This window comes from Atractosteus spatula, chromosome 1 (genome assembly GCF_055471065.1).
Source record: "Atractosteus spatula isolate fAtrSpa1 chromosome 1, fAtrSpa1.hap1, whole genome shotgun sequence".
NCBI lineage: Eukaryota > Metazoa > Chordata > Actinopteri > Semionotiformes > Lepisosteidae > Atractosteus > Atractosteus spatula.
The window spans coordinates 10,009,427-10,024,774 of NC_142706.1; the positions used below are offsets into that span (position 1 = coordinate 10,009,427).

Consider the following 15,348-nt stretch of genomic DNA (forward strand, 5'->3'; position numbering starts at 1 on the left):
TGTGTAGTCTCAGCCATCAGTAAGGGACATAATAGTTTATTTTGTATGTACAGCAGGCAGATGTCATTGACTTCAGTCAGTTCAGTAGCTTGTTGGGCACACATAATTTAAGGTAAATAAAGTTTACATTCACATTTAAATTGTACACTCAGAGGAATCACGCTTTTAATTAAAAATATAAGTGTGCTTCATGTTGTTTTTCTTCCTTGGCTAGAAAGGACTATTTTGATACTCCCATGGGATTTACCTTTGAAATGCAGAATACATTCAAATCTAAATTTAGCAGTATGCGGTTATTTAACTGAATTAATGAAATTAATTCTTTGAAATAAGATGTTTGAGGGCTGCTGTCTGGTTCCTGGTCTGCCTGTTTCAAGGTGTGCGTTTCCTTTCACACATCAAAAACTCAGCTGTTGCTTCAGTTTGAAAAAGGAGACCGAATTTGAGCCAAGATGAAAGCTTCTGACAGCTGAGCAGCTGTCACTCCTATGACCTATCGACTGGACCTCCTGTTGTTGGCTCCTTTCATTCTATAAATTTAACATCCTTCACAGCTAATTAGGAACAGCAGAGGATGATATTCTGAATATTTGATGTTTTCATGCTATTTAATTTCCTGATGCTTTTATTCAAGGCTGTTATTTGTACAGTGGCTGAATCGAACATCTAAGACAAATCCTTTGCAATTTCAAAAACATCTGTTTTCATCTCTGCTTCAGCTTGATCTCCTGGACACTGTGAGTAAAAGGTGAAATGATAATTTTAGCGCCATTGTGCTAATCTCATCAAAAGCACAAAGTGCAGCTTTCCATCTTTTAATGGACATTAAAATGAACATTCTAATTTATATTTGTTTTGTGCTTCATTTTAAATAGTTTGAGCAATGGTTCTGCTGTTACATAGATGCCAAACCTGTACATGTTCAGTTTTGAACAATTCAGGTTATTTTTCTTGCCTTTTTCTTAAAACCTGCTTGTTAACGACTTCAGTACAGGTCACTGACACTGAAGGTCACTGAAGGGTGTCTCAAAGCAATGATCAGATCCAGGTCAAAAGTCCTTAATCCGGCCCTAATGAACAGTGTCTTTATCACTTCTTCTGGCGGTCTAATTAAATGCACATAACTAGCCATAACCTTGATTAAGCAGCACCAGAGCAGTTGCTGGGGTGGTGTGAGGTTTAGTTGACGAGGGTCCTTTGGCTTTTGAGGCAACAGCAACACTTGGGACCACCCAGTTGCCTCCTGGTAAGGTTGCAGTAATGTCAGTGAGAGATGCCGCTCCTCCAATTGATATTAGATAGGGAAGAGTTTGCAGCCTATCAAAAGTCAGAAGTTCTGATATTGGGCATGTCAATGGAGTAGGTCCACAAGTCCTTTTCTCTATGCAGTATGGAGGTAATAGGCATTGTAAGAGTACAGTAGGTTCAGACAAGGCGAAGATAGATATTTAACTTTTTTAACCCTTAAATGTCTTCATTTTGAGTGTTAACAGTTTTTAATCAAACTTTCACATTAAAAAAAGTGTGTACATCATTTGTGGTGCCACACGATGGGACATTGCTAGAAGGAGTAAATATCTCAGCATTTTAGATATATAGAACAAGTTCCAAAGGACACATTGCAAAGGTTTTAGTTTAGACCATAAAATGTTATATACTGAAAGTGCCGAAAATCCTAGGTGAAAAATAACGTTTTTTTTTCAAATAGATTTCCATGAGAAATTGGTTGAAGATTTTGTATTCTGTTCCTCGTTTGAATTTATGTTTAAGATATGACAGCATTGTTCTTTGTTATTGACAGTGTTATTCTTTGTTGCAGCAAAGTGTTAGTGTAATCCATTGGAAGTCAAACTTTTACACAGAGTCCTTGTGTATATGATGTAGGAAGATCTGCACAGCAACCACTTCAACTCTCTTATTCCTCGGTGCAGCGCATCAATCGTCAGTCAACCTAATTGTAAACAAGCTGCGGTTTCACATACTTTTCTAGGTAAACAGATTTTTTTTATAACACATGAACTTGCTCATTAAAGCAGCACTGTATCTTTTTTGCAAGCCAAAGAAATGCACCTTAGTGTTAAAAAATGTAAAAAATTTGGATTAAAAAAAACTTGTGCTTGCAAAGAGACTATTGTGTTTCAGCAGTAACAGAATTAGGGCACCCGAGCAACACATTTTCCCTGGATCTTTCAAGTAAACATTGAATGATCCAGAATCAAATCTCAGAGTGAACTAGTTTTATATTACTCTCTAAAGATATGTTGGCACAAAGTAGAAAATGCTTTCTCTCAAGTTGTGGGCTGATAGGTCTATTACAGGAACTGACGTGTTTATAACTGAGACTCCCATGCTGTGATACGGAAAGCAATCCTTATTTTGTTATATCTTATATTTTAATGTAGACTAAAAAACTGCAAGTAGATCTGAAGTCTTCTTAACAAAACTCAGTCTGTTAAGCTGATCAAGGTCCTGAACTTTTAGTACAGGATCAACTTGTTTTAAGTATGTGCGTAGAATCACCACAACCTGTGAGATGTAATTCTGAAGCATTTGACAAAACCTGTTGAATTTCAAGTCAACCGTGTTGTTTTTTTAAGACAGAAGTATTTTGGAGATTGAGAACAGAATAGTGACCAGGTAGCCAGTGCAGTTTATCCTGTATTGCCTACCAAAATTAGAATTAATTCCCCAGATTTATTTATTATTTTTAAACTGAGGCATTAGTTTATAAACTGCAAATTGCATATCTACAACTTGAACAAAAAGAATTGTCAATCAAGCCGACATCTTAGTTGATGCTTAAACCCAATTTTCACCTATCTGCATCATCGAATTACACACCTGTAGCATTTAGAATAAATTGACTAAACTGTCTGACCAGGACCAGTTTGCGTAGTGGGTTGTTTCTTAAATGAGTTTATGACTGATTTCAGATATAAAAAGTCTATCGTGTCAGCTTTTCAGGTACAGTTTGGCTCCTTAAATGCTTTAATTATAGAGGAAATCAGCCACGTTTCAATTCTATCATTGCAGCGGTTCATAAGAAGATAATTTTGAAAGAGTCTTCAAGTTAACAGGTATGGCTACCCATCTTGGTTAAAGTGGAGAGTTTTGGCACAATTATAATGGCTTATTTGCCCCAGTGTACCTGCCAAGAATGAAGTTGCTAGGCTGCCAGGTCATCAAACGAGCAGTTTCAAAAGTATTTTTTTTTAAATGTTTATGATCACTATAAGCTTCTACTTAAGTACATGAAAGTGTAAGACAAAATTCGTCCACTCACTTAGCCTTGAAATTCTAAAGACGTCTGTCGGTGAAGCCATACTGTATATTAATTTTCACTTCCAGGGCAGGTCAGAGGTTATTTTCCAATAGCTTCTCGTAGGTGTTCCATAGCAGTCATTACCCAATCGGCATCACAAATTAGGTCAAATGCAATATTATATTATCTTCGAGAGAGCACAGAGTTCATGTTCATTGCATATTAAATTAAAAAGGCTTTACATTAGAAAACATATTACTTTTATTATTGAGGAAATCTGTGTTTTTAATACTTTTCGGCATGCTTACTGATTTACCTAAAACTGCAATTTTATATTTATGAGACATAGTTTTTATACACTATAAGCAAATTCAAAACTGTTACATAAAATGGTCATTGCAAGAAACATTCTAATAATTGACTGGATTACGGATTACATTACGGATTTCTTCTCTTCAAATGCAAAATGAGATTTACAAGGGCCCAGCTGAGTATAGCTACGGTAATTTACTGTATGTTTGCCCACCCTTGATTGCCAGAGCTGTGGTAGCTCAGATGGCGAGGGTGTCTAGCTCCTGCCTCTACCTGGGATTGGGTTCAATCCCAGGTAGAGGCAAGCAATGTAGCTCTAATTCCTAATTCCTAAAACAGCCTACTTTCCAAATGAGTACCAGGTGTTAATCCCTCCTGGGGTAATAGGCCGGCCGGAGTGTGATGCTGACCACATCACCTCCACTTCCAGTGTAGGATGGTCAAGAGAAAGTGGTGGCCCTTGCCCCTGATATCCCATGGGCCTTTATTGCCTGAAAAGGGACCTACCTACCCTTGATTACCTACAGTATGAGGGATATAGAGCTTAATGTGAATAAACAACCTTGGGATTTTTAATGACCTCTAATGCACAGATAGACAGGCTTGTAGTTGTTGGTTAGTGGCACAATTATTTCTGGATCACTGACTACATCTGTACAGTATGTGTATTATTAGTCCTAGATTGATTAGTTGTCATATTCACTGGAGCCATGTTCCTTTATGCCTTCTGTAAAATCAAAGTTGTCAGGCAGATGTTTAATATTTCATTGATATCTCTAGGACCATGGTGGTACAGTTTGACATGCTCTCTCTGCTATTTCTGTACCATACCAAGAAAATACAGTCAATAAAAGAAGCATTCACAAAATTACCTTTAGGGATTTATGTTGAGATAGAACAGTGTGGAGTGACTTTTGACATCTATCTGTTTTCTAACCGTTTTATCCAATTCATGGTCAGGGAAGAGCTGGAGCCTTTCCTGGCAAGCAACAGGCATAAGATAGCATGCTCCCTGGATGGGATGCCAGTCCATCACAGGGCAAACGTTCATATAAGGTCTTATTTTCCCAGAAGCCAATTAATCTACCAATATGTCTTTGTACTAAGGGAGGAAGCTGGAGCACCAGGAGGAAGTGTACTCAAAGGGGAGATCTTAGAAATGCCATGCAGATAGCACCCCAGTAATTGAAACTAGGGCCCCAGCATTGTGAGGTAGTAATCCTAAATACTGTGCAACCATTACTGTCCAACATATACATTATTTGTGAAAAGTATAAACAAAAACTGCTTTGAATTTTTACTACTGATAATATCAGGGTGTTGAAAACAAGGTAACAGCATAATCAAAACAAAACTCTATAAGCTTATAATTATTTACAGTGGCATGAAACAGAGACTCACAGACAGACAAACAATTTATCTCATTGTTTAATAGTACTAAATAATTTCACTCTGTAAATAAGTCGTTTGACATATACGTTACAGTACCTCTGTCTCTGAACAGAAGGAACCACATTGATGAAACAGCGATTTCCTGAACTCAGACTTTTTGTAATGATGTACATCTGCTTTGTCTTTGAACTGTAACAACCTTTGAAGAAAGGATTTGTCAAAATGGGAGATCTGCTTAGATTCTCTTTCATCCATGCTACACTGTTTGCTTTACTCACTCTTGCTTTTTTAATATTTATACAGTATCTGTTATTTTTCCAAGTTGCAAATATCCTGCATCTAAATAATGGACTTATTTAAAAAATAGTTTTTTTTAATTATCTTAATTGTATTTTGAAATGCACAATTAATAAAATCTATTGTTTCAAGATAGAATAGACGCATTAATTATGAACGAAATAGCATCACATGGAATAAGAGTCATTTTGCCATATATATAATTCCTTTTTTTTTATTTTAACCTAGCTGAAAATTTTTCATTGGTAATACCTTACAAATGGCTAAAGCTGTAAATAGCTGTTACAGCTGTGGTCCCTGCCTTTCTTTTCATGTGAGGGGTACAGTAAAACTGAAAAATGAAATAGAAATTGTTCTAATGTACATTTTATTTTTAAAAAGGAAAACATTTCAGTGGTCATGGATGTGGGTCTGGATATTTGGGGCACAGAGACTCCTCGGCTGTTTGAATCATAGTGTACTCAAGATGGCACAAGAGGTGGGGTGCTTCTTTACAGAAGGAAAGAGCCTGCAGGTGTCCAGTAGGAGTCCTGAAGCGAAGATCTTCATGACTGCGTACCTGTGTTCAAGCACTCACTTGTGCCATTGGCTACTTTATGTTCACTCTTATTCACTCTAAAGTTGAGCACTGCTGCCAGCTTCTGTTGCCTAAAATATCTGAGAACCCACGGACATTGTGGTTGTGTCATTGCAATAACAATAGCGGGAGGGTTCTGTGTAGCAAACATACTCTATATAGAAACATATGGTCTTATTGTAGTTTGTATTTTTACTTCCTACAGTTGTGGGATAAATATGCAAGAGTGGTCAATTACTTTTTTCATTTAAAATGTTGATAATATTGAAGCAATCCTTCAGTGATAAGATGGTATCATCTCCACGGGAAACACCTTTCTGTAGATTTGCAAAGAGCTGACATTGTAGTCACACAAATCAATGTGAATATATTAAAATAAAAACAATTGGACAGTGAACGATATAAATACTATACACAGTGAGTGACAATTAATACAAGACATGATGTATTTCCCCTAAATTAAAATGCTTAATTTTAAATAGGCATGATAGTGTTTCAGACTGTCTATGGACAGAGGAAGAACAGAGAATGATGATAGTCTTATGGATGTTTATCTGCAGCACTGGAGTTCCTCCTTGTGACCATTCTTGGTTTAGCTGTGCAGAAATATCTGGCGAAGCAATAGGAAAAAAAAGATCTTAGATTAATAGCTAGGCTGTTTCAAGGGGATTTTGTCAAGGTCTGTACGTTAGTAATTGGTAATTATGACTTTTTCCATCCTCCAGGTCCCCCAAAAAAAGATATAAATAAACATTTCCGCCGAAGGCTCAAGTTTCATCACAGCGAGGAGAGTAACAATAAAAAAGACGTGCTGACCAAGCCAGAGCTGACTTTGAGACGCAGGATCTGACAGGAACACAATGGGGTGAGTACATATTTCTTGTTACTGTAAAACAAGGGGGATATGGAATGTTTCACAGGAAATAAGCTTTAATATCTTGTTTATATTCGTTTTATGTGGTGTAGGCACAGGTAGTTACCTGTTGCGCTCACTACCGGACTCAGTGGTACAGGTAGCCACCTCTAAATAATTCTTGCAGGACACAGTTTGTCTTTGAAACAAGTTGGACAGAAGTGCAATATACTGCACCAAAAAGGAGAAATGTCTTGATTGCAGCAAAAAAGGGGGAAGGAGAATCTTTTTTTTTTTTTTTTGGTTTCTGCACTGCTTTTGTTACAGTTATTTAAAAATGCTTTATGTTCCTAACTGATAATAGAACTGGAATATAATTGAGCATGATCAAACTTTAACTTCTTGTAAAATAGGCATATTTATTTGCATATTTGCACCCGCCTGTAAAGTTGGCCGACAGAAAGTCAACATTATATTTGCCCATTTAAATATCACATCCCAAATGTCCTTGTTACTGATAGACTTGAGACATCTTCTGTTAATCATAATGAAACGTTAAGTGAGGACTTTGTCACTCTTCACATCTGGGCAGACATGGGCACATTAAAGTACAAGGTATTAATTGCAACAAGGAAAAATGGCATTTTTATATATTACAAGTGTGTTATGAGTTGTAGGAGTTTTTGTATACTTTAATCATCTGGATAGTGTTAGTGAAGCAGTAAACAAGGCAACAGAAGACATCGATGTATTGTACAGTTAGGGAACAAGTAAAGGTTTATTCCATGCTGAAAAGAGAAAAAAAGAAACACAACGTTTTGGCTGTGGCTCCAACCGAAATAGGTTCCACAGCTGAAATGTTGTGTTTTCTTCTCTTTTCTTTTCTCTTTTCTTCTCTTTTCATGGAAAAAAAACTTTATTTTGCAGCCTATGCATTCTGACACAGCTACCTACCTGAACTGTACAGTTAATAAGGGAAAAGAGTATGTTACAATGTAGTAGTGGTGACATTACTGAGATCATCAGTAATCTGGCTCAAGATCAACAAAGACACAAGAACCCAGCAACAGGTTTGAAATTGATGTGTATCAACAGCAACTCCTGAAATGTGTCAGCTGTGTGCAGGCTTGCAGCATTGTCAGTAAAATATACAGTACATCAGTCTACCGAAGACTACTGAAGATCTCACTCATAGTATCTCAAATAACAAATGCAGCTTCTCATTCTCATTACATGCAGGGGTTTTTCTGGTAAGGTAAGCTCATTAACTCAGTTGGCACATTTAAAATGGGAAGGTACAAAGTAGAATAAATAATAAAAATAAAAATCAGGCACTACAAAATGCATACACCGGTTCGTTCTCATTTTTAGGATTAATTAATGGTGATTAAAATGTTACTTATGGACTTATGTTCTAAAAGTGGGGTTTTGGCACTTTCTATTTTGAGTGTAGTTGCTCTGACAACATATGTCCCCATAAGAAGAATCCCTAAGTCTAGATATCCGTACACAGTCACATTAAGTTCTCACAAATTAGAAATATTTGACTTTAAGATATTTCTATCCCCCCTCCCCTACACCATAGTTGGTACTTCTTGGCCATGTGAATCTAAAAACCACAGTTTGTTGAAGGTCACTGTGTGAGCTAAACTGGAAAACTAAATATACAAACCAGAGACAGAGTGTCTCCATGCTCCCTCTATTAAAGTTTATCGTTACACCCAGATGTAAACAATATTAGAAGATATTACTTTTTGTGATAATGCCACAATTAATGACAAGGCAGTGTTGTGTTAGGTGACTCAACTGACCAGTGTGATCCAGAAACGAGAAGTTAACACTACAAAGTTACAAAAGTATATACTGTAGATTCCCACGGCCCAATCTGCTTGTTTCGTATTGTTATATTAGTTTCGTTAATAGTCTGTTGGACTGTTACCAGCAAACAGAAGATAAACATTGTTTCCAAGATTTTGCTTGTTTCCTCTTGAAACCGAGCTTTATGCAATGTTTATAATAAAAATGGTGTTACGTAACACTTGATGAAAAAGGGCAATTAAATGAGGTAAACACAGTTGTGTGGTGTGCGGTCATTTTAAAAATTAGCACTAAAGGAAGAAGATGTTGCTGTCAAAAGCTTTTTTAAAATGTTTGTATAAGAAATGTATAACCTATATATTAGGTTAATGTTCCCATGTGTAGATGTTGCAAAAACATGCAATTAAGTCTATGTCATGCATTAGGTTTCTAGTAAGCTAGAACTAAAATATTGCAAATAGTTCATACGAACTTTGAGTCGCACCAAATGCCAAAACACTTAACTGTTGTTATCATAAAGTTAAAAAAGGGTTTGTCATAGTTTGGAATTCAGTTGATTTATATAAATGTCCACATTTCGCTGTGGAAATTCAAGTTCTTCACAGAAGTTTGTAAGTGAAAAGTACCATATGACCACAGTGCCACTTTGCTGTGCTCTTTTCTCCTGTGAATGTAAATAAAACTCTGTCCTCGTGTATTATCTGTTGTCTGCCTAGAAAGGTGAAGATAATTTATTATTATGTGTATGAACATAAAATGTAGAGGAAGCCCATCAGCCTACTGTATTTGCTTGTGTTTCCACTTATACAGCTTAATGAAGTTGTGTAATTCAAGAGATATACCTGTAAGATCTTTGAGGATTTCTTTCTGTTTTCTTCAAGCCTTTCAGACTTCCTGAAAAACAGGAAAAGCTTTAATTAATTTTAAGAAATTGCCAAAAATGATCTGTAGAATTACCTGGACAGAGGTAAGGAGGAGTTCTAAGTGACTGAAGGACTACTCTCCTTGAAGCACTGTACAACACTCCCAGCTTTGTAACAGTATTTTGATTATGGTGGTTGATATACAGATCCTCTAAATTTCTTCAGGCCATCAGAATATTCTATGCATGCTGGCAATTCATTAGCAGTACATTTTCAGAATTGTTCTTAATTTATGTGAGGACGGTCTGTGACAGTTACTCATCGTAGAGTGCAATTACAAAGTTTACAATTCAACTTCATGTATTTTAATGCGTTAATGCTCTATACTATATATAAGCTTTTAATTCTGTTTACTTTACCATGTCAATTTTCCATATCTCTTTCTTGTGTTTCTGCTTTTATTATTATTTTTAGTTACATAGTACAGGATAATACAACATACAGCAGTTATATCCTATGTGATAAAGGATTATGGGTAAATACTCCCCAAAAGCATGCAGTGCATGTACAATTGATTAAAATCAATGGTGATTATTATTTGATTTTCCATAGTGGGAAGCCTGAAGCAGCACTGTCCCCTATCATAATTTCTGACCTGCCTGGTCCGGGTTAGATGCTGAGAAACTTAAATTCTTTGGAAACCTGTGGATGCTCGTACCTCTGACGTGGCAGCCAGCTCATCCGTGGGACACTGACCAGAGCTGGCTGTAACATTTCACACAGCATACAACCTTGGTGCAATTACTGGCTGAAATTTTATCTCAAAACATCTGTCATTATTGGAAGACTCCGTGATTCGTTAGGTTTATTTATTCACTTGACAGACGCATTTATCCAACACATTTTAGAAAGAATAGTGAAAGTGTTTGACACCTGTTATCACTTTAAACCAGTTTGTGCGGTACTATGACACAATATGCAATATTGTGTTATACTTTTCCACAGGCTATCTCTGTCTAAGCTGTCAAAAGCCTTCTTGTATCCCCCTGCTTGCTCTTCCCTCCAGACATCATCGACCTGGATTTTTAATCCAGCATTCTGCTCCAAATAATTTCCGGATTCAGTTGTTGTGGTTTTTCAGATCTGTTTTCTTAAGTAGTTTTATTTTTCACTCTTTTTTTTTTCCTTCTCTTGGGACTGTTTTTTGTCTGCCAGGCATTGTTAGCTCAAACAGCCATTCAGTCAGCTCCTGAGACCCAGTCAGCTTCTCCAGTTCTGAGCACATGTTGTCAAAGCCCATTGATATCTGATCTCCTGCCCCTTGATGGCTTTTTTCAGATTTCATTCATCTCAAAGGGATAGATGTTAGTATCTATGATTTGGGGTGTACTGTACGTGACTGAAAAAATTGTGAGTCTAGTGAGTTATATGTGGTTGTGACTGGTTCAGCATTTCTTTTAAATGTTCCTCTTAATAATCTTTTCCATTCCTTTCTCATTTGTTGCCTCTGTCAGTTTTGCAATATCTCCACTTTGTAAGTGCACTAGGGAGAGCCCTCTTTCCTCAGGCTTTTGCTGCTTTTTTGCCATCGCAGTTTCTTCTGTTGCTTTGCACCCGAGTCTTGATTTGCTTATCATTCTCTTTGTACCGTGACAGTGAGGGGAGAAAACTATACGACAAAGCTAGGAAGAAGCAGGTGCAGAGACAAGAGTACTGTTTGAAATCTAAATGGTGAGTCCGTCAAAAGCTGATAAAAAAGTCTAGAACAATTAGGACAGAGGAGTGTGAAGGAGAACAGGTGGTTAGTTCGTTGCAGAGGAAAAGAGATGTTTTGGTTTCTGCTTGTGACATCAATCACAGGTGTGCCGGCAGCTATTGTTTTAAAGACCTCCTGATATTGTTAATAGAATTGATATTGATGACCGTGGAGGACTTGAAATACTGCATTTATAATGCACAGAGCCAAACATGGGACCAGCAGATATGGAGCAGATGTCTGCGCAGAGAGAAGGAGATCTTCCAGACTGTGCATTAAGCTATTTTTAAATCCCATACATCCTTCTTTCCAGGCTGACATTTATTCAAAGAAATATTTACACATACCTTTTTTCAGAATGTAAGAACATAAACAAATTTTATGATGAAAACGCTACACTAAGCCCCTCTGAGTCAACACACTGTTCTAAACACAGGGCTAATGGAATAGAGTGTTGATTTATTTCCAGTATTATATAACATGTCAAAAAACATAAGAATAGTTCCAAATGAGAGGAGGCCATTTGGTCCATTTGGTCCTTGTGGTAGTTAGTAGATGGATATTTGATCCTTACCAATTCTCAAGATCCCTATCTAGCCATTTCCTGAAGGAGACTAGGTATCAGCTTCAACTACATGGCTGGGAAGAGTGTTCCATACACCCAAGACCCTTTGTTGAAGGGCCTCCTGTTTTTGGTTTTAAATACAATTCCAGTGTACATTTGTCTTCTCTGGTTCATGTGTCTCTTTTTATTCAGAAGCATGTGAAACATGACTTTAGATAGAGGATGACCTATAATGTGAGAGTGTTCCGAGTGAGTCTTCAAATCAACTTATATTTTGGGGAATAAATATTACAACCAAATGCTCCCAGTCGTCGTAACTTGAAAAGCAAAGGTATTAAATATTAGAAGTACTGTTTATGGGAGAAGGAAAGGCTTTGCTATTGTTTCTGTGAATTGAAACATGCTACTTCAATTCCCAGACCTGACTCCTATTTTTGGAAGTCTTTCCAGAAAACAGTTTTTCTGCAATAGAGTGGAAAATAACAATTCAAGAGCAAAGTTCACCACAGAAATCTGGACAAGAAAAGAAACATTATATACTGTACAAGTGATGAAACAGAAAGTAAAACAATATAAAACAAAACTGTAACCCAGTGTTCTCCAATTTTCTTACATCTATGGTTTTGTAATATTGTAATAACACTTTTGGATCTTCACATTGTATTAATTCCTGTCAGAGCTGTTGGTAGCTTTTGTTTCTTTTTGTAGACTTCCAAATTGAACACATTCTGATGGGAATAAATCTTATCTTGTAGTAATCTTTTTTTAATTTTGAATTTTACTGTTTACTGTTTTATTTTTAAAGTTAATACTAACCATGAACTAAAAATAATGTATGTACATAAAGGATAGAGTTTATATAATACAAAACTTTTATTAATAATATTTCAGCAACAAAGTGCCATTAAGTGAAAATGACTGAAAGTGTGTTTTATGCATACAAATGGTTTAATTATGGAATAATGGCAAATGTTCTGAAACGGGGGATAACAGTTTAAAGATATCGTGCTTGAGATTCATCCCAAGATTATGTACTGTAAATAAGTGGCTAGAAAATAGTTTCCCAAATAGAAAAACAGAATGACAAAGGACGTACTTTATAAAATTACTTAAAATAAACATCCAGTCAAAGAAATGGAGTGCAATGAAATGATAGGCAAATAAAAATGATAATAGGAAAGCCAAGAAAGAGAGAAGAATATAAAAATAATAATAAAAAGGTTTCCTCGTGGTTACAAATCAAGCAGTTGCAACAAGTCATCTGCTGGACATTGACTCGGCACCACTCACTCTTGAAGCCATAAACAGGCATGACATTGCTTTTTGCAGTGTGTAGCCTTGTTATAATGCTCAGCGACATGTTGTCGTGAAGCACTCACCCTGCCTGTTTAGGATAAGTGGCCTTCTGCAACCCATCCAGTGTGTGATGGAGGCCCTCCACTCCTACCGAGGACATCAAGAAGCACATCTTAGCACATCACATCAAGATTTAGATAGAAGTCTCCTAAATGTTCTGTATAAGCAGAGACCTCTTTGACATGGCTCCCGTGATTAACAGGGCTTATAACAGCATGGAGGCGGCGCTACAAAGATGAGGGCTAAAACTATACTGTACCTAAACAACATGTTTAGAAGCGTGAGAGGAGATCCTACAATAAAGAAAAGGCCAAAATATACATTTTTATACTTTCTGAAAACATTCATTTCTCGTTCTGATATCTGCTATTGAAAAGGAATATCATCTCTGAGAGGGTTTGTAGAAAGTCTTTTCTAACAAAAGAGAAAGTATAAACACCGGCCTCATGTTTTTTTCATTAAATAGTCTTATGTAAACTGTTGTCCATGTTCTTAATCTTATAAAAATGTAAAGAATTTCATTTGCCCTGTCATACACACATTAAGTTCAAATGTTTAATTGAGTGTTGTCAGCTTTTTGCTACATATATAGTATGTTGAACTTTTACATTTTCCAGTGGGTTTGTGCTCATACTGAAATATTCCAAGTGCTGTCATAAAAACTTCTTTCTTTATTACAGTTTTTCAGCTGATTTATCTTAAATACAAGAGGATATACAACTTTAACAATATTAAGTTGGAGAAAGGCAGTGATATATAAAGTCTTTCAGAAGGCATTTTGCATTTATAATCTGAAGACTAAATTTACTTTTTAGACCCAGTATAATACAATATACAATACAAGATCTGTTAAAACAATACTGCTTTAGGGAAATACTGTAAACTTTATTGGTTGAATTTAGGAAGACAGATTATCATACATACTGTATGGTAAATAATGCAGTTTAACTCCTGCTTGACTACTGCAGTTATTTCTTAATCATCATAATATCATCCTTCTTCACAGATATTTGTTAAAAAAGATTCATACTAATTTCAAAATCAAGCTTTGATTTTTCTAGAAAGGAAAAGGCCTATTTTAGCCTTTAGACAGTAACAAATGGTTGAAAAATAATATGTGCATGTGTTCTGCTGAAACATAGACTATATAAATAAAGGAAAGATTTTTAATATTTAATACTGCTACATGTTTATTCCTAACATTATTAACTATGTATTGGGTACTTGAAAATTACTTAAGAACCCATTTTTATTTGGACTGCACTGGTGTGCATAGTAGACTAATTGCTGAGAAATATAAACAAGGCGGCACACTAAAGTATCTTGAGTGGACCTAATGGTAAAAAGTACTTTTCTGTGATTGCTTAAAGGCAATAATTTAATTGAATTTTCAGGAACAGGCAGTAGAAGATATATCTATATTTAATGCACTGGCATTTTATTGCCAGGCTTATCGTTTGATGTGTAAAGGACAGTATAGCAAAGCAAAAAAGTATAATTACTTGATTGTATTTGATTGAAAAGTGCAGTAACAAGAAGAAAAATATTATATAATGTTCTTCTTTTTTAGTTATAACGAATGGACAAAGACTCCAATTTTGCACATTCTCAACATTCTATTGATCTCTCCAGAATTTATGCATACAGTATAGTGGTTTTCTTACTGGAGACAATGAAATGGATTCCTTTATGCTAATGGGAACTTATCAGGCATACAGTACATATCCCTTTGTAGCTATACTGCCATGAACTCTGTAATCGATTGAACTCTCTGTGTAAACATTTGAGAAGCTTAGTTGTAGCTACTCTGGATTCTTACCAGTTTTTGGAATGTTATCATTTTAATTATTTTCTTCAGAATTAAAATGCTGGCTTGAATGAATTTACATCTGGAGATTGTCAGTCTAAAATATTCTCTACTTTTTTTTTTTTACTCTGGATGAGCGCTTTTGGTTCTACTGGCTGTATGGTTTGGGTCATTGTCACGTTTTATGATAAACCAGTAAGTATGGAAACATTTTCTTCTAGTTGAGCAGAAAGATGTTCTGTAAACACCCAAATTTTAGCTGCTGCTTCCATTATCCAGCTCCAGTAGTGATCTTGCATCCTCAAGCCAGTCCACCCTTCACAGATTAGCTGGTGTTCTTTGGAACATCTGGACTTTTTTCTAAACCATTCCATCACATTTTATAAAGGTTTATCTTGGTCTCATCTACCCTCATCCTGAAGCATGGCGGAGGTAATGTCATGACCTGCTATACTTTTGTTGTACGAGTGTGTAGTTTGTTTAACTTTAC

At 36.0% G+C, this 15,348-nt stretch overlaps 1 protein-coding gene across 1 annotated transcript in view; it reads left to right on the plus strand.

Annotated features, from left to right (window-relative positions):
* Positions 1–6,417: 6,417 nt before the first annotated feature.
* The window catches only part of LOC148840578 (cGMP-specific 3',5'-cyclic phosphodiesterase-like), a 65,144-nt gene continuing 56,213 nt past the window's right edge, over positions 6,418–15,348 (plus strand). The window contains exon 1 of the mRNA XM_088919818.1: positions 6,418–6,705. Within this exon, the coding sequence (XP_088775944.1) occupies positions 6,701–6,705 (5 nt within the window). The 5' untranslated portion in view covers positions 6,418–6,700. The remainder of the gene's footprint in view (positions 6,706–15,348) is intronic.